General features: G+C 30.1%; 1 protein-coding gene across 1 annotated transcript; it reads right to left on the bottom strand.

Moving 5' to 3' along the window:
• Positions 1-568: 568 nt before the first annotated feature.
• eIF3c (eukaryotic translation initiation factor 3 subunit c) lies at positions 569-19301 on the bottom strand. The gene is made up of 17 exons (XM_014432175.3): positions 19119-19301; positions 18740-18872; positions 17862-18006; positions 16579-16721; positions 16397-16494; positions 14349-14473; positions 14113-14251; positions 12124-12386; positions 10761-10970; positions 10503-10656; positions 10052-10267; positions 7851-7991; positions 7624-7762; positions 7353-7546; positions 6428-6631; positions 2858-2996; positions 569-1002 (listed from the first exon to the last, which is right to left on the bottom strand). The coding sequence occupies exons 1-17, from the start codon at positions 19206-19208 to the stop codon at positions 890-892; spliced, it is 2646 nt and encodes an 881-aa protein (XP_014287661.1). The 5' UTR covers positions 19209-19301; the 3' UTR covers positions 569-889.
• Positions 19302-23395: the final 4094 nt, after the last annotated feature.

Genomic DNA, 23395 nt, shown 5'->3' with positions numbered 1-23395 from the left:
TTTTTTTTTTAGTTTTGTTGTATCTTGTTTTTTTAAAATGATGAAGCCCTATGATGCTTTTCTTATATTTTATTTATTTATATTTATATTATTTATTTATATTTTTCTTCTTACGCCTGAAGGAGAATGTGAATAATTAGGAGGAATAATTGTCCATTTCCCTCCTGGTATCCCAATAGAGATGCGATTTTGTTTGATATTCATTGTTGCAGAAGTCACAAACGTTGTATATATTAAGACCACAGCAATACAAGACCATTACAGCCCTGTAACGTGTGGTAAAACTTTGTTGTAAAATTGTTTTTGTATTATTTTGAGTTTAACAGTTATTATTACTTCATCCATTAATTACATATTGTCAACTAATAATCTTCTCATTAAAATTATAGAAAATGTAAGTAATAAATCAAAATTAAAGTGACCGTCTGTGGACATATATGGAAACATGATTCTTTTATTATAGTTTAAAGATATAATGTAGTGCCAAGTACTATAATCACATCAAAATCAAGAAATATCAACAAAGCTTGAACATTTTTGAAATTAATAAAAAGATGGGACAAAATAATAAAAATAGACAAATTATTCCATTTTAATAGACAAAAAAATACAAATTAGATAAACATTTATGTGGCAGTTTTCTTTACAAATTAGATCAATAAATAGAGCACTGCACCAATATGGGGAACAGCCCTCTCATAATGTCTAATAATTATAAAATACTGAATTTAAAAATAATTATCCCATCCAAAAATTAAAACTGTAGTTGTGTTCTATCTAAACACTTTGGGATCATGAGAAAATATAACAATAAATGCTCTTTAACTGTTTTGTTTTGTTCAAATATATTTCGAGAATATTCCAAATTAATCTAAGAAAATTTTCATTTCTAGTATGGTCTAGTTTGTTCTCTTTCTCTCCTGTTTCTTCCCCAATCTTGACCAGGGCGACTGTAGTTCTGTCTGAATGTGCCTTGGTTTCCTCCACGCAGGAAAAAACTACCTGTAAATGGAAAAAAAATAAATAAATAAGAATATTAATTACGTATGAGTTCTTTCATAAATGATTTTTCTCAATCAAGAACCCAGTGACTGCCAGATATGGTACTGCCCATTTTATTTTTTTTTTTTCTGGCTAAGAGCGTGGTGGCCTAAAAGGCCTATTAGGTGCTGCCCACATTTCAACAATGTAGCATTAAAGAGAAAAACATCACATTATAATGAGCTCATTAAAGCTTGAGATATGTACATTCTAAGAATCTGGGTATTCTTGAGAGATTGATCAATTTAGGCATTAGTAGGTAGTAGACCCTAAGCGGTGCGAACCTCAGCCCAGCAAATCGATCCCACCAGCATACAATGTGGTATGTCATTTCATTCTCAGCATTACAGAATCTACATAGAGATGATCCCATAAGCTTGAGGTTAAACATATGTTTAATAAGTCTACGGTTACCTGGGTAGATCCCTTTAATTTTTCCTAGAGAGTTCCTGTGCAGCCTAAGCAGTATTTCGCTTTGGTCCCCTAGTTCATCAAGAAACAGCTTAGATTGTAGCTATCTTTTGTTAAGCCAGCAATTCTTGGCTTTTAAGCTTAAACCGTAATCGCCTTTATATTGCTTTTATGGTATTACCTAACATGTCTCTTATATTACTGGATACAGTAATTTAAGAAATGGACCACTGTGTCATTTTTTTGTTTTGCATATTGAGCAGTTATCTTCTTTAGTTCATGAAGGTTAGTTTACACGTTATATTTAACTCATACAAGTATACTGGCTAGGTTGCATACGCAACAATAGCATACAGAAGACAGTGTGAAGCTAACCAGTCAGCCAGTGGATTAACATGGTAAAATCTAATAGAAAGTGTATGAGGATTAAGACTGAAACAAAATTCATTAAATTATATAAAATAGAGGAAATAACAAGGAATTTCAAACATCAAGTCAAGACAATAAAAAAAGTTTTTTCTGATTAAGCTGATAAACCATCAGTTAGCACTATAAAAACCAGAAGTGAACGTTATTGAGGTAAATAATAAATCAAATTATTGTTGATTGACCATGTGTTATATACAAAAGAAAGATGGTCCGACTGCGGACAAAAGATTTATTTTACTTTTTCAAATGATCTTCTATTTTTTACCTTAACAACATTTACTTCTGGTTTTATAGTGCTATAAATGAGGGTTTACCAAGGTCTCGGCACAAAAAACACTTTTATTAGTCTTTATTTGATGTTTGAAAATCCATATAATTTCCTGTATTTCGAATAATTCAACAAATTTTGTTTCATTTTAATCCTCTTACACTTTCTATTAGATTTTGTGATGCTGTTAATCTACTGACAAGATTTAAAATGGGCTAATCTACTGGCTAACTATAAAATATAATAAATTAAAAAAAAAATAAATAAAACCATCCAAAGTGTGATACTTAAACAGAGAAAGTTTCCAATTTCTCATTATTTTAGTTATTTTTTTATCAATCAAATATATAATTAACAAATAAGTTAAACATTAATTCCTTCTTGAAATTAAGACATTGCTCAATATTACAACAATGAGATTCTGGAAACCAAATATTACTAGTTGGCTATTTGAATGCCATGTCCTAAAGATAAGCATAACTAGTTGGCCAACAGCACTGCCTACTTATGTGTAAGTGAACTAGCAACATGTAAATGTATCGTTAGAACTTTAAAGAGCTGCCAATAATGATATTTTTCCATTGAAAATTAAATTTAAAAAATATTTTGGAAGAAATTGATTATCTAGTCAAGAGTATATTACAAGATTCAAATAAATAAATATTGTCCAATAAGAAAAGATTATAAATATTAAATTAGTTCTATTACCTTGCTTCATCTCAAATATCCTCTCATTGGAGTCGACCAAATTATTAACCTTATCAGCTAACTGAAGGGCCAGGGACTGGAGTCGTGAAGGTTCGCTCCTGTGCATCACTACAGTCTGTGACGGATCGTCTAACGAGGCCTAGAGGATGGATATAATTTAATTTAATATATAAAAAAAAATTTACCAATTTTTCATCAATTTATAATAGTATACATAAAACTATAGAGAAATTACACAAGTATTATATATAATCAATAACTATTTTTTTTTTTTTAAAGAAAACAATAGTTCACTCTTAGCCTATCAATCCACACTAATAATCATAACATTACTACAATTATACTGTTGGCACAAGTAAGAATGATTTTAAAAGATTCGGTAACCACTGGTAGAAGAACACAAATAAGTGAAACATATAAATTGAAGTGTAACAAAAAAATAATTAACTAAAGTGAGAATTAAATAGTTTATAACATCCACCAATGGGTCATTATTACCACTCCTTTTTTTTTTTTTTTTTTTTTTCAAATTTCATATAAATAAAATTAAAACATCATGTTAATATACAACACATACATGCACATGTACAACAAACATATCACATAAATTTTGGAAAAACAGTACTTATTATTATTTTGTGAATTGGTACATCTTAACATAACACATAATAAAGGGAAAATATAATTATTTTAGTGGTTTATTTTTCGAAATTAATGTTATTTTCGTTTTATTAAAATGTTATTACTTTTGGAAGTTTCTTGATAGACCGTGCGCAACATAAAAAAAGGAAAATGGTTGGGGAATGATAAAAAAAACTATTTATTGTGAGCAAACGACACATCTTAAGCCTTATCAAACTTCCATAATTTTTCTTTATGTTATGCATTTCAGAAGTTAGCTTATCTAATACCCTCCCATATCTTTTATCTTCTTTTTTTTTTTCATATTTATATCATACTCCCTTATACTAATATATATTACTTTATAATTAATGCTTTTTTACTACATAACTTTACATTCCATCTTTTATATCTTATATTTATATCTTTTGCTTGTATTTTAAATTTATCTGATACTTACACCTTTTACTTACATTTATTGCCTTATAATTATTTTTTTAGTATATAAATTTACAACACTATTGTACCTCTATTCAATTTAGTATACTTTATTTTCTTCACTATTTAAAATATTTATTGTATCTATTCTTTAAATTGTACAGCATTTATTGTTTTTTATCTAAACTTATAAATATTTTCCCCATCTATTATATTGTAATATATTGGGGGCAGTGGTAGCAGCGTGGTAATGCGCCAGTCCTCCAACCCACAGGTTGTCAGATCGAATCCCAGTCTCACCTGGGCTTTTTTCAAGCACAAAAATAATGCAAAATTCACAACCTCCCCCCAGACATTTGTGAGGCCCGTTAGCCAAAGGGTGGCACTCCAAAAAATAGGCATGGAAGTGACGAACCCACCCTACGAAAATAACCACGTCAAGAAATGTGCGATGTATTAGGAGATACATCACACCAGAACTTAGATCTCCATGGTCTGTTGCCCGTGTAATAATAATAATAATTATATTTTAATATCCTCTTTTTGTGTAAATAGTATAGTTTTATGTATTAAGTGTTTTTAATATGTTTTTATTTTATTTATCGTTTCAATATTTTTCATTTGTCTTGTTAAACCAAAAAGAAAGCTAACCAATTTTGTTCAGACAAATATGGAGTAGAAAAATCGTTATTCAAAACAAAGAAGATGGCGGGGCATGTCTTGCCAAAGTTCGTTGAGTCGTGGCCATATTGAGCAGATTCAAATATTTTAAAAACTTTATTTTAACTTCCCATCATAATTGAAATTACAGTACATTTAAGAAAAAACAGAAGTTAAGAATGAGTATTAAAGAAAATTATTCATAAAGGAAATCATAAGAAAAAACTCAAAACCGTAGTGCTACAACAATGTTGAGAAGTAACGCCTAGAGAGAGGGGGAAGAAAGAAAACTTGGATTTTGGAAGAAATAGGCAAGGGCGGGGAATGATGTTTCCTGGATGAGGAGGTCCTCATCATCTTTTGTCCAGCTCAAGGGTGGAAAGAAGACATCAAAGAGACATCTGAGAAGAATAAGGGACTCTTTGTTTTGGATCGCTTTGTAAGAGGACGTCTCCTTAGAGTGGAGGTGAAGGGAATCTTTTGTTGACCTTTAGAAATAGCATTTTGGGAAAGAAGACAAAATGTTTTGTTTACAATTAGTGAGTGTTTGTTTGTTGAGAACGAAGACATAGAGTAATTGGTTAGTGTTGCTCAAAAAAGAATTGAAGCAGATTTGTAAAGGTAGCTAATAAATAATTTAATCCAGTGTCATTAGTAGCTAAATGTATATTCTGATTGTATAGAAACCCGTCCTGAGATTAAGAGACTAAAATTTAAATAAAATTGACTATCAATTTAATATTAAAACTTTTAATTTGAACCCAAGCTACACTTAAGATATGAGAATTAAGTGAAAACTATAAAATTTCTTTTTATGTATTTTAAATAATTCTTGAATATTACAGTATATATTTATGTATATTATCATTTGGTGTCTACCTATATTTAATATTTTCTTAAATTTCCTAATATTATCTTAAGTTAATATTATTTTATAACTTTCTGCTTTTATGTAACCTCATTTATTAACTGTAAAATTTCTCCACTCCCCTACCCTATTGACAAGTTGAATCCACCTTCAGCTCACTATTTTGCTTTACCCCATTCAGAAAGATGGGTCTCCCATTTTTACATATTTTCCTTTTTTTCTTGAATCTTTTTTATTCTTATTTTCCGTCTTTTAAACGTGTACTCTAATTTTATATATTTTTTTATCCACTACTTTGTTATTATTTCAGTATTCATTAATTGTCTAAGACCTTTTGTAATTCTTGTTTATTTATACTTTTCACTGTACATCTTATTTTTATTTTCTTTAATTTACTTAATTTATTTTTATAAAAATTGTCACATATTTAAAATGTTTTTTATTCATATATTAGTTTGCTTTAATTTCATATTATCTCTTCTCTTATTTTGTTACATTATCATAGTTGTTTCTATCTTATTTAGCCCTGCAGAGTGGGGCAAAACGTTGGCTCACAATAAATAGTTTAATCACCATTAGAGTTTTTTGTTTTATTCACTAGCACACCCATGCCATCTTATTTTTATATATTACTTTTTTCGTTTCAGGAAATTAACTCACCTAGCTTCAATTTTTTTATTAAATAAATTTTACATTAGTAGATCAACATTGTCGACATTTCCAGAGAGAACAAAATAATATAACAAAGCCCCAAGGTGTATGGACCCGCCAAAAAATCGGCAATGTTTATATACATATGTAAAACTAGCTTAATAAAAAATTGATTGACGTAAGAAGGTGAATTCATTTCTAGAAACGAAAAAAGTGGAAAAATAAGTATTCTTCACTCCACTGATGAGCCCTTCTCCTTATATTAAATCTAAAGCCAAACTATATTTATATTAACTAATAAATTAGAATTAAATCAAGTAAAATTAACTCACCATCAGTTCCTCATTAATTATCATCTTGCTTATAATGGAGTGCACGACTGGCTTCTCCAACTGAAACATTTTCCCTAAAGTAACCATAGAGATGGAAGCGTAGACGTGAGAATAGGTGAAGAGGTAAGTCCTCAAAGACTCTTCTTTTATAAGCCTAATAAGCATCGATCTGACCTTATCGGCTTCGTAGAAAAGATCCCACACCTATAAAATTTGACATCATAAAATTAAATTTTTATTTTAATCATAATCAAGATTATATCAAAATATTTCAATTAATTTTAAGTCGAGTTAGTCTATATCAAGTAATTTATGCTAGAGTCCCTCCCTTTTCACCCCGTATAACAAATTTTAGAGTTGGATTGGACTTCGGACAAGTAGAATAGTCACAAATGCCTTTCAAACTCTCAGTTCAAGGTGTTGACACAAATTAGTTTTCCTCTGAAAACACAATCAGTAAAAGTATATAGAAGTAAAAAGAGAATATTGGCTAAAATCAGCTCCATTTAAATACAAACATACTTTTATTTCTAATAAAATACAATAAATCATTGACTAACTATCCAAACCTTCTTAGTTCAAATTTTTAAAATGGAAGGTTATGATTCAGATTAAATATTTCTTAACTTATATGTCTCCTGGAAAAACCACCTGTTACCATAAAGAAGGGTCAAAACATTTTATTTTATCCAGAACATAATACTGTCAAAAAGTTTTAAATTATTGAGAAAAAAAAATCAAATTGATCTATATCTTCCGACTCTGAAGTTTGTGGAATTTGTAAAAATTTACATTACAATAATTTTTACTGTTTCCAACTTGCTACTATTAGTTAGAACTCACACTGCTTTGTATTAGAACCACAAAAAATGCTGTTGAAATAATATTTGAATTCATCAACGTCTTTAGATCCTTTAAAACCTACCTTGGCTGACATTTTATCATTGATGATGTAATCAGCACAGGCTGCCCAATTTCCATTCCTCATCGCCTTACTCGCAGCAACCACATGCTCCCTCATAGATTCTGGAGGCCCAACCAGGCTCTGCCTTTCGCTGGACCTAAGCTGCTGGTAGAACGTCTTAGAGATCATTCTTCTTCTAGCATCAAACTCGTGAGCTTAAACACAAGTAAATAACATTTTAAGAAATAATAACTAAAGTAAATGCTAGGAAATTTAAAGTATAAATATTCACCTGCCATATACGGTATCTCAATCAACATGGCCGAAACAAGGTAAACGCACTCGATTAATTCTAAATTGATGTGCATGTGAAACGGCATCTGCCTTTGCTTTTCCACCTTCTCTTGCTCTTTGCTTCTTTCATGCTGGCGCTGAAATTGAAAATTATAAGTTTTATCAAAGATATTTAATAGTAAATTTTTATTTTCTGTTACAAGAGAAGTTAAGAAGCTAGCATACCTGAGGCATCAATCCTTGGGCAAGCAGTTCTTTTGTCTTTCCAGTCATCATCAAATCTACCAAGCAGTTGTGAGCATCTTTGATGTTAGCATGACGGAATGCACAGAGACCTAAGTGTGCCATTGTGCGGTTGTACAAGATCTTAAAATTAAAAAAGTCATTATTGAATAGTACAAAACCAAAAATATAAATAAATAAATTAGAGCTTATATTGATATACTATAACTAAAAATATTTTTATTTATCAATTATATATGATTGTAGTGGTTATGGTAGTTGAAGTGACGACTTCAACAGTGGCATTTACTGTCATTGTGGAAATTAGGCCTTAATCCAAAATCTTGATGTAGAGAATTTTATTTTAACACTAGCAGACATGACAAGGCTTTGCTATTGCTATATTTGAGGATGTACATTAATTGAACGCTATTGAAACTTTGATATCAATTAATATATAGATGAACTGATAAGACCGTAACTATAGTAACATAAATGGTTAGAACTAACTTCGCTAAATAATTGTTAATATTGGTCCAATTTGATTATGATATCATATATATACTACATAAAATATGAATAGTTTTTATAAAATAAATTTTGTTAATGTAGGTTAAAGGAGCAGACATCCAGCTTTCCAAAAGTTGTATTAACGTAGGAATTGGATACAATGCAGAGGAGTTATGAACAATGGTCCCCGGAATAAAAAAAAAAGAAAAGTTGTTGCACCATTCAGCTAGTCATATTTTCAATTAATTAAGGAAACGATAATTTTACATTAGGATAAGCACTCCAGTAATTGACAATTCAAGTAGTTTTACATATATTTTTATTTTACTTTGTAAACTTTCACTTCCAATTTTTAAATTACCTTATTTCACTTTGTTTTTTCATGTTACTCCTGTTATCTTTACTATTACTATTATCAGTGTAGATAAATGATTATTTTCATGATATATAAATACTACAGTGGTTATCATTTTTTTTTTTTGTTTTTCTTATAATTTACTTTTACTTATTATTAGTTACTTCTTTTACAATCATTGTTATTATATCCTGTATTGTATTATTTTCTTCAGTATTATCTCGTATTATTAGTAACGATATATGTCATTCTAATTTTACTTAGTAATTCCTAAATTAAAAATTATTATATTTATTATTATTATCATATTTCTGTATCTTTCTCTTATCATTTTTCATTTTTCGTCATATCTTTATCACTACTTCCTGTATACGCGAGGTATTTTAAATTGAAATAAAACCGTTGAACGGCTGGTGGGAGGAGCCTGCTCCCCACTTCTCCACGCTTCCTCTTCATTGCTGCCTACTCTTCACCCGTTTGCTCTGAACAGGTAGGTGTCTTGACTTTTTCTTTGTTCATTTTTTATCATTTTATATCTTTATTATTACTTATTTATGTATAATTATTATTTTATCATGACGTTCATTTAATCTCAATTTTTTTTTTCCTTCCCCGTATTGATTTTGTTTTATGTGCATCTCCTGTATTTTTTAACTGTATATTTTATGTATTTTTATATAAAAAATTTTTATTCTTGCCATTCTTCATTATTTTTATTCTTATCATTGTATCTTATCTTAGTATTTTTATTCTTATCATTGTATCATTTTGTATCTTTTTAGCCCTGATGAAGCCCTACAAAGTGGGGCGAAACGTCGGGAAATAAATAGTTGTAAAGTATTTTTGTTTCTCCTTTGACCGCAACCCTGCCCATCTTCCTATACATTAAATATTAAGAGTTTGGTGCCAACAACCATTTAAAAATTTACACTAGCAGTAAGCTATAAATTTAGCTTATAACTGGCACCAATTTGAAATGCTTGTTGGCAACAAATTCTTAATATTTAAACACAGAGGTTGAACTGTCAATAACTGGTGCATTTACCCTTATTTGTTTCATCATTTAACTTCATTATCTCGTAAATTTTTTTAATCCTCTTATCCTGCCTCCAGGTCAAAAACTAAAACGAATAAAGCTCAAATCATTTTATTCTTGGACGTTTCGGGGATAGTTTTCCTCTTCAGCTTCTCATTTGCCCAAGTATTGTTGTGCAAGTCACAAATTTATAAAATATACAATAAAATTAAAATATATAATTGTAACAATGAAGTTTGGTCAATGACTGGGTTTGATTTATTATTTATATTTCCTCGTCTAGAATTAAAACACAAAACTAACCTGTGTAGAAGGATCAGAGTGCTGTATAGACTCCTGCAGATGAGACATGAGAATAAGGTCCCTCGCTTGGAACCAGTTGTCATGAAGGGCATGGTGGTAGACGTGAGCCAGGATGGCCCTCGTCCTAAGCCTATCGGTAACATCCTTATCATAAATATATTTACACAATTTATCCATGATCTGTATACTTGTCGTCAGGGTAGCATCAAGTTCACCCTAAAACAAAATGTATAAAAATAACTACTATACCACATAAAATTCAGAATTTTTGTTTATTTTGTATTAAAAATGTTTTTTCCTCAATTTTGTTTTAGTTTTACACAATTTCATTTCTTTTTCTTTATAAAAAAAAATTCTGATAATAGGCTTAGATTTTCAAAACTTTCTGTTTCTAATGCCAGTATACAATTCTACTAAAAAATAATAAGAATATTCAAAGATAAATCTTTACCTTCCTCTGTTTAATAACCAGCGGATCGAATTTATAATACAAGTGTTCAACTTTCCTGAGATAGATCCTGCACAGGTCTGAGGGGTTTCCTTGTTTTTCCAAAAATGATTGAACCTTATCAACAATAGCACAAACACGTTTTTCATCAGTTAATCTAAAAAAAATTTGTTTGTTGCCAATTATCAATATAAATTCCATTCAATAGTTACAAATAGCTTCATATTAGAGAATATATATATATATATTTTAAATCTTTACCTTTGCACATATTCATTTGAGTGGGGATCACACTCTTTAAGGAGCTTAGTAAACTCTTCGTCTAGCCTCTCGACAATGGTGAGTACGCATCCACGGACACGATATGGAGCCTTGTCAAATACTTCAGTTTCTTCTGTTATGTTTTCACCGATTACTATATCGCCTGTAGCGAGTAGCAAATCCAAAGCTTCTGAAATCCGGTCCAAGAGCCTGCAAGGAATAGAATATAAACAGTGAAAAACAGAATAAAATATAAAGAAATCCATACATTCCTCCTTCCTGAGTAAATCGACGAGTTTTCTCCGCATTTGTTTTTTGTTTTTTTATTAATATTAGCAATAATAGTTTTAATAGGAAAAGAAATAATAATCAAACTTAACATTTTTTAATAATCCCATATTATTTTATTATTAATAATCCCATATTAATTTTTTTTAATCCCATATTATTTTATATCATTATTTTCTAACAAATAAAATATAGGTTGTACAATCTAAATACAATTAATGTAAAAATTTTTATCAAAAATTTACTTAATTGACTAACTGCCTTTTATATATTGATTTTTAAAATTAATGATGTAATAGGTAATTATACACTCAAGGGAAGAAAACTGGACATACGTTTTTTGTAGCATGTTACAAACTAATGTTTTATTTTTTAATTTATATTATTAGTAATTTAAGTTCTATTTTATAAAAAGAATAAAATTAATTAAACGAAGATGGTTTCGTGGAAATTCATCAAAACGCCAAAGAACCATTAACGATCAATTCAAATTTAGGTAACAATTATCTTTTTTTTCTGAACACTAAAATTTTATTTTGTTTGGCCTCAAAGCATTTACTTAACTACTGCTTCATTACAGAAAATAATTCCAAAAATCAATTAAATAAATTGAAACTTAGGCTCTTTAAAGCTGAAAAAGTCTCCATTATACTGTGTTTTTGTCCACTTTTAATTTTTATACTAAGTGACTTCAGAAAATTAACAAATTAATAGAGTTCTGTGGATTTTGGAATGAAATTGAAAATTTGAAAAAATCTTACTTAAACCAGTATTCAGGGTTCATGGCATCAGACACTTTCAACCTTTATAATGTTTTTGTCATGATATTACTTAAAACATAAGTTCTTTATTAATTTATTTTATTATATGACCTATACTTTTTTTTTTGAAGATGTTAAAATTTATAATTGCCAAAAGGTCAAAACTTAAAACAAAAATACAATAATTTCAACACAAGTACAACACAATATTCTATTTATGGATGTTTCGGGGATACTTGTGTCCCCTTTCTATTAATAGAGGTGTGTGGATTTTTTTTTTGCAATAAATTTGAAAATTAAAAAAAAAATCTTACTTAGACCAGTATTCAGGTTTCATGGCATCGGACACTTTGGGATTGTAGTCGAAAATGGAAGAAATTATAGCAAGTCTTATTTTGGTACTGATGGCCGGTCCAAGATGGTGGGCATCGGCAACACTAGCCAGTTCATGTAAAAGTTCGATCTGCTCCCGACGATCGGTTCGTTTTTTACCACGAGCAGCAACTATTTCGCTCAATTTCTTAAGAACTAGGTTCATATCAATTTCAGCGTCTTTAGCAAACATCTTAGGCTTTTCCTATAAACATATGAAACAGTTTAGATTAAATATTTTAGTTGTAGGATGAAAATTCATTAATATACTATATCTCCTGAAAAAATCAGGGTATTAGTTTTTAGATCATAAATCAAATATTCTCAATAATTAGAATAAGAGGTAACATAATGAGTAGATACCTACTTAAGTAAGTATGCGACTAGATATAAAAACCTATACTTGATATAATAGCTTCAATTCTTGAACATAAAATTAAATAGTTTAATAAATGACAGATCATAATAGTACACAATTCATTAGAGTAGATAATACTTCCATGGGATAGACCAAAATAAACCTATGAAACCAAACAGATCAGACTTAAAAGTCTCATAATTGTTATTTAAATACAAAAATTTAATAATATATAATCAATAGTTTTAAATAGATCCATTTTATACAGTCCACTCACTTTATTACAACAACCATAAATATACATATAAATATGCAGTGTAATCTAGCAATCTGCGAGGCCGCGGTACATTGAATAGTCCTCCTGAAGGATGTAAAAAGAGGTTTTTTTTTTTGTTTTTTTTTCATTCAATCAAGAGACAGACATATTTATTGCTCATGAAGTTCTTGGAACTCACATATAAACACAAAGTTCTAAGCTCGGTCCCACTTAAAAAGCTGTGTCCAGTTTCGTTAACTGGAACAGGAATCTCTTTCAACTAATAGTATAGTATGACGCCAAGATTTCAGTTTTGTAATGTGAAAGCTAAAGATAAAAGCATGGTATGAACTTTTTTTGTGTTTATAAAAAAAACCGAGCCCTTAAATTAAATCATCCCAAATGAACACCTGCATATAGAAAATTCTTGGATTCCCAGATATACAGTTCTGAAGATTCCCATCTAAATACATCAAAATTGTCTTTTTCCTGAGAATAACCAATATCTCTGAATGACAGAAAAAACTAAGAAAAAAGAAAAGTAAAAAATCAACTGCACTACACATCTTCCAGGATACAGCCCTGCAAAATGAAGCGAAACATTGGTAATAAATAAATTAAAAAAATATGGTCCGGGTGGGTGCAGTAAAAAAAAAACTCAAACAGTAATTTAACGTGAGCCAATATGTTGCCCCACTTTGCAGGGCTAAAAAGAAGAGGTACAAAAAACTAAAATAAAGTAACAAAGTAAGAGAGTAAATAACATGAAATAAAAGTAAACTAAGTTATGGCAAAACATCATGTAAAATATGTGAAAATTTATATAAAAGTACTATTATTTGCTTTAATTTACTTTATATATACATTTTAAAATAAATTCTCACATATTTTAAACCATATATTGCCACACCTTAGTTTAATTTCATTTCACCTTATCTATTATCTTACTTTGTTTTAGTTGTTTATACCTCTTCTTTAGCCCTGAGGAAGCCCTGAAAAGTGGGGCGGAAAGTTGACTCACAATAAATAGTTTAATTACTATTTGAGTTCTTTTGATAGCATCCAGATCATCTTCCTATTATATATGTAACAATAAATTTTTTTTTATTTCTTTTTTTTTGGGAGGGGGTTGCTATTATGTTACCTATCTTGACAGCAGACCCTATTCCTATAATCCATTACATACAGTCAACCAATAATATTCCAATAAGATTCAACAAATTTACTAAATGCATCCCCTGAATAAAGAATACTTCAAGGAATGAATATATCATATCAAGTAAATTAGAGTTTAAGAAAAAAAGTGGAATAACTTACGGATGGAATAGCGACTCCTCCTTTAACAGTCTCCCATTCTCCTTCACCGTCCTCCTCTTCATCTTTCTTCTTTTTCCTCTCTTTTTCTTTCCTTTCCTTCTTCTTTTCTTTTTTCTCTTCTTCTTCTCGATCTGTTGTCCTACAGCGGGAAGAAAAAATACATTTCGAAATAAATAAAAATTTCAATTTAAAAACTAATCTAAATTAAACCATGGCAAAATGGCTGATGATAATACTTTTTCAAAAATCTTTCTCTGATTGATTGGTACTGTCCCTCATCATCACTGGATTCAGAACTGGACTCTGAACCGGTACCCCAGTCAATGGAGTCATCGTCACTGCCTTCATCATCAGGCACAATCTGGAAATTAAAGAATATAAACTTAGAAACCGATTGTTTGAATTAGAAAATAAGAAATCAACGAAATGTCAGTTTTCACAGAAAAGGTTATTTAGTAAAAGAACTTTATAAAATCAAAATATTTTTATTCTAAATAATTACCCTCATTTTCCATAATGTGTAATAAGTTTTTCAATCACAGAATTGAAAAATTCAGGGTTGGATGAAGAAATGAAGTCAGAAAATGGGTTTTTGACCCGAGAATCATTTTCAAAAATTTACAAAAGTTGTCTAAAGTTCTAAAATGGCGAAAATCTGATTAAGATATGTCTGGGAATAAAGTGGGTGTGGAAGGACTTCGTAACATGGATCTTTTAGTTTCTTCACTTTCTGTCATGAAACATAGCGTTGTTCTGTAAGAGTATAGGTCTCTTTCTATTAACCAATGCAGATGGAAATCAAAGGTGTGTTTTACAATAAAGGAATCGTTCTTAGGGCCTACCTGACAGATATATACTGCATATCATAAGCATAACAGTGAGAAACCATGATATGGCTTGTTTACACATTGATAGTGAACATAATCCCGCTAAGGTTCAACTTGGTACTAGGGTACAGCCACAACAGCAAATGTCATAATAGTGGCTGCGATAGCTGGTGCTATAATTATCACCATCACCATGGAATACTTGGCTTAACTGAGAAAATTAAAATTCCTAATTCAAGGAAAATGAAAATAAAGAATTTCACCAAACCCTTCTTTTCAACTATAATTTATCACAATGAGAAAAGAAGTTTTCCTCTCATTTCTAATATTTCTGTCTTTCTTTGCTTCCCTTTCTCCATATTTCCTCTCCCTTGTTCCTTCTAATTCATTTGCTTTTTCCAGACACTGTATTTATTTTAGCTTATTGTTTTACTCATCTATATTACTGTACATTTTTTATCCATTGTAACATTTTTTATTTCTTCCATTGTAACGTATTTTTTATCTTTCCTGTATATAGTGAAATATAAATCATTTTTCATACATACATTTCATTATGTTGATTTTAATTGTTTTTCATTACTTTAGACATTACTTACATATCTTATTATGTTAATTCCATTACTCATCATTTAAATTTTCTTCCACACCTTTCATTATGTTCATTTCTTTATTTACTTTAATACTGTCTGTTTTTTAATTTTAATAATTTATTTTGTATAATTCTTACTTAATAAACAAGTTTTATTTGCTTCTAAAATTAAAATTTCTGAAGAAAGTTCATATAATTCTAATAATTAAATTAAATAAATTCCTGTTTCTTATTAAAAAAAAAGTGGGTCAGGACCCAAAAGAGCTTATAGTGATGAGACGTTTATAATTTTTTTATAAAGAAATTAATTAATAACATGAACATGGAAGAACTTTCAAGTCAGAATTATTTAAACAAAATTAGAGAGATTAAGGTTAAATTGAAAATTAAAAAAATACGGAATATGGAAATAAAGTTGTAAAAAGAGTTTTTGTCAAAACTGATATGAAACAAATAAATAATAGGGAAATTGTAACTAATTATGTAGTAATAATAATAATTATAACCCACTCCTATAATTAGAAATTAAGAAAAAATATGTAACAAATTGAACCAGTGCATATTACTTCCACATGCATTATAAATTATGTTAGTAAAAGTGTGAAATCACACAACTGTAAAATCTCAACTTGTCAAAGGGAGACAAAAAAACTTATTTATTTTTCATTAGAGAGATGTTTTTATTTAAATATGTACTAGCAAGTGATATACCATGGAGAAGGAAAAATGAATTGTACACAAATATAAAATAGTACAATAACTCTAAATCAAACCGTTGAGGATTTATGTGCAAAAAAAAAAAAAGTTTCTTAAATCAAATCTAATATTAATAATATTAAAAACAACAACTAAAAAAAGAAGATACCTTTGATGGCTTAGATTCTGGACCACTGCCTTCAGAAATTATACGCTTATGGAATGAAGGTGGGCCTGGTACTTCATCTTCAGAATCATCTTCCACTTCTAAATACAAACACAGAAATATAAATAAACATACAAGTTACTAAGAAATCATTTTTCTCCAAATTAAAATTTTAACTATCGCACCTTTGGGCTGTTCTTCCTCTTCATCACCAAAATCTGGATTTTCTCTGAATTTAGTAATATCTTCTTCAAAATCTTTGTTGTACTTCCGCAATTTCTGTCGCAGTGAAGCCAGTGATTTGGAATTATTTTTGGACATGTTTTTCCTAAAATAAATTTTATTAACCATGAAATCATATTAGACTAAATCTTTTTAATCTTAATATAAAAATTAAATATTGATCAAATTCATCAATAGTGCATACAACTGAACATATGATGGACCATATATATTAATTTAACATTTTAATTAAAAAGTTGTTTTGGATTTACACCGCAATACAAAATAAAAACTTTCCAGATGCCCAGTCAATATTAACCAAGGATTAATCAAGAGAAATAAATGAGAAATGAGAAATAAATGAAAAATAAATGTTGGATAACAGAACTTCAATAGCTTTTAACAACAGTATTACATTCCGTGACAGTACACATGTGCTACTCCAAATCCCTCTCCCCGACAGTGTTCACCTACTCATACACAATGTTCTATTTTGATGGGATAAAACCTACAATGTTATTATCATGATGCCAACTTCAGCAGGATATACTCATTAAAAAGGACAAAACAAATTCCTAATGGGTCATTTCCGATTAGGTCAAGCATAAATCAGCAAAAATACGAACTTCTTCATACTGTGAAGTTATAACCAACAACAATATCCAATAATTTTCTCATTCTATATATGTTAGCTTATATGTATTATATTTATGTAAACTTTAACACAGTATTATTTTTTTTTTTTATATTTATTTATTTATTTACACTGTTTTGGCAATACAAGTGTCTGCTGTAGTTCAATGTTACACAAGTATGCATACATAGAACAACTACTAATAAAACAAAGTACAATTTTCTGTAATACATATATAAATAGTTGACTGTAACGTTGTTCAAGATGATTCAAGCTATCGCTAAACAGACTTTTCGATTTTCCTCTAAGTTCTTCACTTTTCCTTTTCCTTCACTTTTTCTTGCTTTAATTTTGAGTTTGGGCTCTTTCTTTCACAGCTCTGTTACCAGCTCCAGAGAACATAGGAGTGGAGGGATCGTTTATAACCACTATCTGGTGGCTCGCAAAAAACTTCAGTTTAACATCCCTTCCGCACTATTTGATCCCCAAAACCGCGTAATAATTGAGCACATGTCTGCCCCAAATGTTGGAATAACAGTTGTGAATTAATACCTCATATGTAAATTATACATGGTGTGAATTTACTTAAATACTATACAAATTAGTACTTACCTTCCTTCTCTATCTTCCCACATTTCATTGATAAAGTCTTCAACCTCAACAAGGCAACGCAAATAAAACTTTGGAGTTTGGCCATTTTCTTCCTTATTGATCACCGGTTGGGCTTTTTGATAAGCTCTCATTAAATCTTCAAAACCTAATTTGAACGAAAAAAAATCACAAATTAATAAGTTTTGAAATTTAAGCATTTTATATTAAATGTGAATCAAGATCCTATGCATGCCAATGTACAGTATAGCATGTAAGCTATACTTTCCAATAAACAATTAAGTTCAGTATTCAAAATAAAATTAACTAGAATTAATTATACCAGAATAAACCAAAAATCATTATTACTTATTCACCAAATAAACCAGATTAACTTTAACACAGTATTAAATTTAACTTCAACTTTATTCCCAATAATGTAGTTTTGTATTAAGTCAAAACAAAAGAAATAAATATAATCAATAGAACTAAATGCTTCATCTATTTGGTAAATAAATTTATTTTAGCCATAATTTAATCACCTACTTTTTAACTTAAGTGTACCTACTTGGATAAAAAACTATAGTTAATGGTCCTAAATGTAAAAGCTAGAAAAATTTACATTATGAAAGAATCTACGTCATAAGAAATTTAAAATTTTAACTTATATTTGATGTGATTAGTGACATGAGTCCGCCTTTCAGTACAAATGATTAGTATGAAGATAATTTAAAAAAAAAATGTATTATATTTAAATGGACAATTATATGTAAATCGGAAGGATGGTCCAGGTTTGTGATCAATCTTGACAGCAAACCCAGATCTTTCAACTAAGATAAAACTTCTACTATACTTCATATGGATGATGGCAATAAATTGGAACAAAATTTTGGTTTACTTACTATTTAACATACTGCTCATGTCTTTGATCTTCTTAAAGTTTCGGATCTGTTTAATAAGATTGGTAAGTTCTTCATACCGCTTTTCTTTAGCAGACCGAACCACCCTTTTGGTATCTTCTTCATCATCACTAAACTATAACACAGACATAAGAAATAAATATCACTGGTTAATTTCTATAACTTCAAAACTAAATGTAAAAATTGTGAAAAGAACTTTTTTTTAAATTTCACCCATGTTAACATTTAATCAATCTCATAAGGCATACGTATATTAACTTAATCAGACTAACATTGCAATATAATATAATTGACAAAATAAGTCAGCTAACAGACACAAACAAGGAATGCCCTAACATCTGCAAACAGTATATTTACATACCGTAAAAGTAGCGGTTGGTTTCGCGATTTGCTCCTCCTCAGAAGAGGTTTCAGACTCGGAGTCTGATCCAGTTGCGAAAAATCTACTCATTTTTTCTAAATTTTAATTCAAAATACACTGAATTTTACTTCATCCACTCTACAACACGCGACCTAGCAAGAGGTTTTAACGTTCCAAGAACGAGGTGTTCAATCTTTCATCCAAAGCAAAGAAGTTATCAGCTAAAGGCTTTAAAAATATTGTAATAACATAGAAAAGAAAATATAATAACAAAGGTACTCATATATTCCTTAAATTAATAATTTTACATTTTTCGCCTAATTTGACAATTTTATAAAAATTATTTCTTTAAATGGTAGGACATGACATATGGCATGACATTCTAGTTTATTTATCAAATTTCTTTTGTTTTAGGATTAATTGGGAGTACATGTCACAAAAATGCTTAAAATGGCTAGATTATTTTCAAAAAATGCCTAGCAATGAGAAGCTAAGAAGAAAATAATTTATGTCACGACAAAAACGTGTCGTATACGTTTTGAAATGAAAAGAAGATGTGCAAAATCGAAAAACACCTAGAGTCTCCTAAAAGTTTTCGCATGTAATTATTTCAGCAATTTCAAACGTGTGATTCATATAATAATAATATAATTTTATCAATCATTTCCTTACTCCGATTTCACAATATTGGCCAACCCCAATTCTTCATATTCGATGATGTGATTTTATAAACATTCTTTTATCGAGTAATACTCTGGAACATTGTTCCTTGTAGGAAATGCTATTTAATTTCAAACCATGCAAGATCATCCTTTTTTCACCATCTAGCAATTGTTGAACGAACTATAGTATGGCTAGTTTCCTGTTGACTAATTGCTTTATCTTGACCATGTAATACATTTCAGAAAATCCCAGGAGGGGTATATTATTTATCAAATGAACCAACTGAAAAAAACAGAAAACCAAAAAAGCATCTATCTTCTGACGTTATCACAACTTTGTAGGGAACCAGTCTCAAAAATAGTTCTGGGAAAGGTTACAATTGAGGATAGAACCAGTCTCCTGATCTAGCGGGTAACAAGTGTCAGGGGAACCAGTCCTCAAACCTTGTTGGTTTAATGAAAGGAAGATGAAGAATGTTCAACTAATAACTCCAAAACAACATTTGTTGGCCAAGAAGTCATCCTAGTAGAGCCCCAAAGGGAACTAATAAGTTCTTTTTTTTCTAAGCCCCCTAGGTCCATAGGGTTTGATATATGCGGGTAGCTAACCCTAATGATGGGTAAAATCTCTTGTACTGCATTTCAAATACGTTTTAAGAGGGAAATGAGAAAAGGGATACGCCTGGAATTTGAAAAATTTATTGAGTCTGCTGCCTGATGATGGAGCTCATTAGATTTCATCGTAATGTCACCAACAAGTTCTTTTTTTTTTTTTTTTCCTAACCTCATATTTATTTATTTTCAATCAATTACAATTATATAAATTTTACTTAACCTAGGAAAATTATATATACACATATTTACATTTTATCTTGTTTTGCCTGATGGCATTAGATAAAATAACATGAAGAAAACATTGTCCGCTGAAGGCGGTTTGTACATGAGTGGCATGATAGCCGGGAGGCTAATAGAGAATCGAGAGGGACCATTCCGGCTGGTGGACCAACAAGTTTCCTTTCAACAGGATTTTATATACATCTCATGTAAAACAATTGACTCAAAGAGGCGTTTTAATAATGAACTATTAGGATCATCCAGGAAGTCTGTATGAATTATTTTTAGTGATAATATATAAAATGATATATATAAAGAGTAAACAAATATTATATACATATATTTAACGTGATAATTAACTACTTTTCGAGATCGAAATGTTACAACTTGGTGAGTTTCGAATATCTTCCAGAAAACGTTGGCATGCTGTAGAGTTCCCATGACCTACGATAGATTGTGCACGCAACTGTGTGCCGTTTCACCCCCTATGAACCCTTTTCAGTTGAATTCAGAGCCTAAAGTCACATGAATCCGATTAAATTCATAACATCAGGTTATAAGAGATAACAATGGTCTTCGGTTGTCTCCATAGATATAGACGATGTAACTCCTTAATCAAAACCCCAGTCAGTCCATTCAAAAAACAAAACAATACTGTTTGGTATGGTATCCTAACGAACATACCAAAAGACCTGATGGATAAGATATTTTTTCCCTAATATTTCGTTTGATCCCATGGGTTATATGGGGGAAAACAAACTACTCTCTCAAAAATAAGGACAAATCAATATTCTACAAAAAGGTCCTAATATTTTTTTCAGTTGATTTCTTAGCTTAACTCTTATTGCCAGAGGCAGATGTATCGGCCTTTGCTGCACTGGTTAAAGGTGCCAGAGCCAATATATCGACCCGCAACTTGAAGCACTTTACTCTTCGCATTGCGAGAGAACTCTATTTCAAAATTGAAAAAAAATAATTTTCTATAAAAACTTAAAATATAACGTTTCGGAAGAGATAATCCGTTTGGGGCTTACCATATATAATACCTTGGAGTTATTCTTTATGGTTGTTATGCAATATTGTTTATTTTGTTACAAAATATATTGGAATACAACATACAATCTTTGTAAAGTTATGATAAAAAGATGACTTTTCCTATGTGCAAATAGGTTTTATAAGAGACAACTCAATTTTCATTTTCTATAGGATCATTTATACCTTTATTATTTATATAATTTTCAATTAACAAAGAAAAATTAGTGTTATTGTTTTTTTCTCTATTTCGTCTTTAATACATTGTTTTTTGAATTAAGTAAATATTGTTTTTTGTTTGGTTTATATGAGCCTTCTTCTAAGCCCTAGTAAAATTGTGAAATTCGGCTGGTTATCTTCGCATAGGTACCTCTTTTTGCCCAGCTCTAAAAGGGTTAAGAGATAATTGTGTGTGAGTATTGAGTTGTCATAAATATTACTATATATATGTAGAAATGACCCACAGAACTCCGGCCAACTAGTTTATACAAATAAGGGCGACTGAACTATACCTCTTTTCATATAGTTGGTGGTTCGTCAACCATTTGGAATGGGAAAATAGGATAGGTAGGAGAGGAAACAACAAGAAACCAACCATGGTGATGTACCGTACTTAAACTTCTTGTAATGCATGTACTTGATGGTAGTGTTTTAAAAGAAATATTTTAAACAATACAAGCTACAATATCTTATTTATTTATACAGCTCCCATAGAAATGGAGTTGGCCACAATGTATACTAGTAAACATTCTAAGTTTATAAGTAATTGTGTGCTTGAGGAAAACAATTCTGCCTTAATATAAATACAAATAAAGGATAAAACACTTTAAAAATTATCAAAATAATAACAAATTATCTTATTAACAGAAAAGGGTAATCGTCTTAGATCGGTAGCTAAACTCTGCAGGGTATGCGGCTACGTTGTTTTTTTTCCCCCCATCCCTCTAAAACAGAAAAACATTAAATTAATAGGTTGCATTACGTATGGTTTCATAATTCAAATTGGATACTACCTTTTTCTACTATTGGTACTTGAAGGTATACTGTGAAATACTTATTTGGTGTTTTGATGTGTCGTTCCATATGGATTCGATCAGAAAATACTTGGAGGTAAAGGGCCTCCAAATATCTTGTGGCTATAATCGAGAGGAAGTAAGTCCTGGGCGCATTCTTACAGGATTGAAACCAAGTTAAAAAGGTATTCACCTTAGATCCTTGAGGAATTGGAACCACATTCAGACAGCCGTGGGCTATTGGCCTTCGAGCCCATTTGGATTGAATATTGAAGTTAATTCTTGACTAATCTATTTCTAGGCGTTAAAATGTCTTACAAGAAATTAAAATGAGACGGTTGTGATACTCAACTTAGCCGCTAGGTCGGGCTGTATCAGATCTCGGTCGCTCCCTATTCTGACGGCAGCTACTAAAAACTAATTTACTCGTGGATTAGCAGGTTGCAGCATGCTGCTTTACCTTCATAAATTCCGTTTCAAACAAGGAACCAGAGCATCACCTAAAAGAGGTATGGTTGAAAAAACATTGGGAACGAAAAATAGACTTAAGTAACCCAAATACCGGCCATTGACCAGATACCTGTGTAACGCAATATATAATGAATTAAAACCGTAGCCTACCAACCAGAATATGATATAAAACAAGTCTGCAATGACTTTTACTGCTTGATGAAGCTTATGTATTTAAAAATTTCCCGCACACTGCAATAATTTCACTTCTAGGTTAGCTTTTTTA

The sequence above is a fragment of the Halyomorpha halys genome, unplaced genomic scaffold, assembly GCF_000696795.3.
Source record: "Halyomorpha halys isolate HHAL.00 unplaced genomic scaffold, Hhal_1.1 Scaffold40.1, whole genome shotgun sequence".
Taxonomy (NCBI): Eukaryota; Metazoa; Arthropoda; class Insecta; order Hemiptera; family Pentatomidae; genus Halyomorpha; species Halyomorpha halys.
The sequence above is the reverse complement of the archived record's forward strand: the minus strand, read 5'-3'. Positions and strand labels throughout refer to the sequence as shown.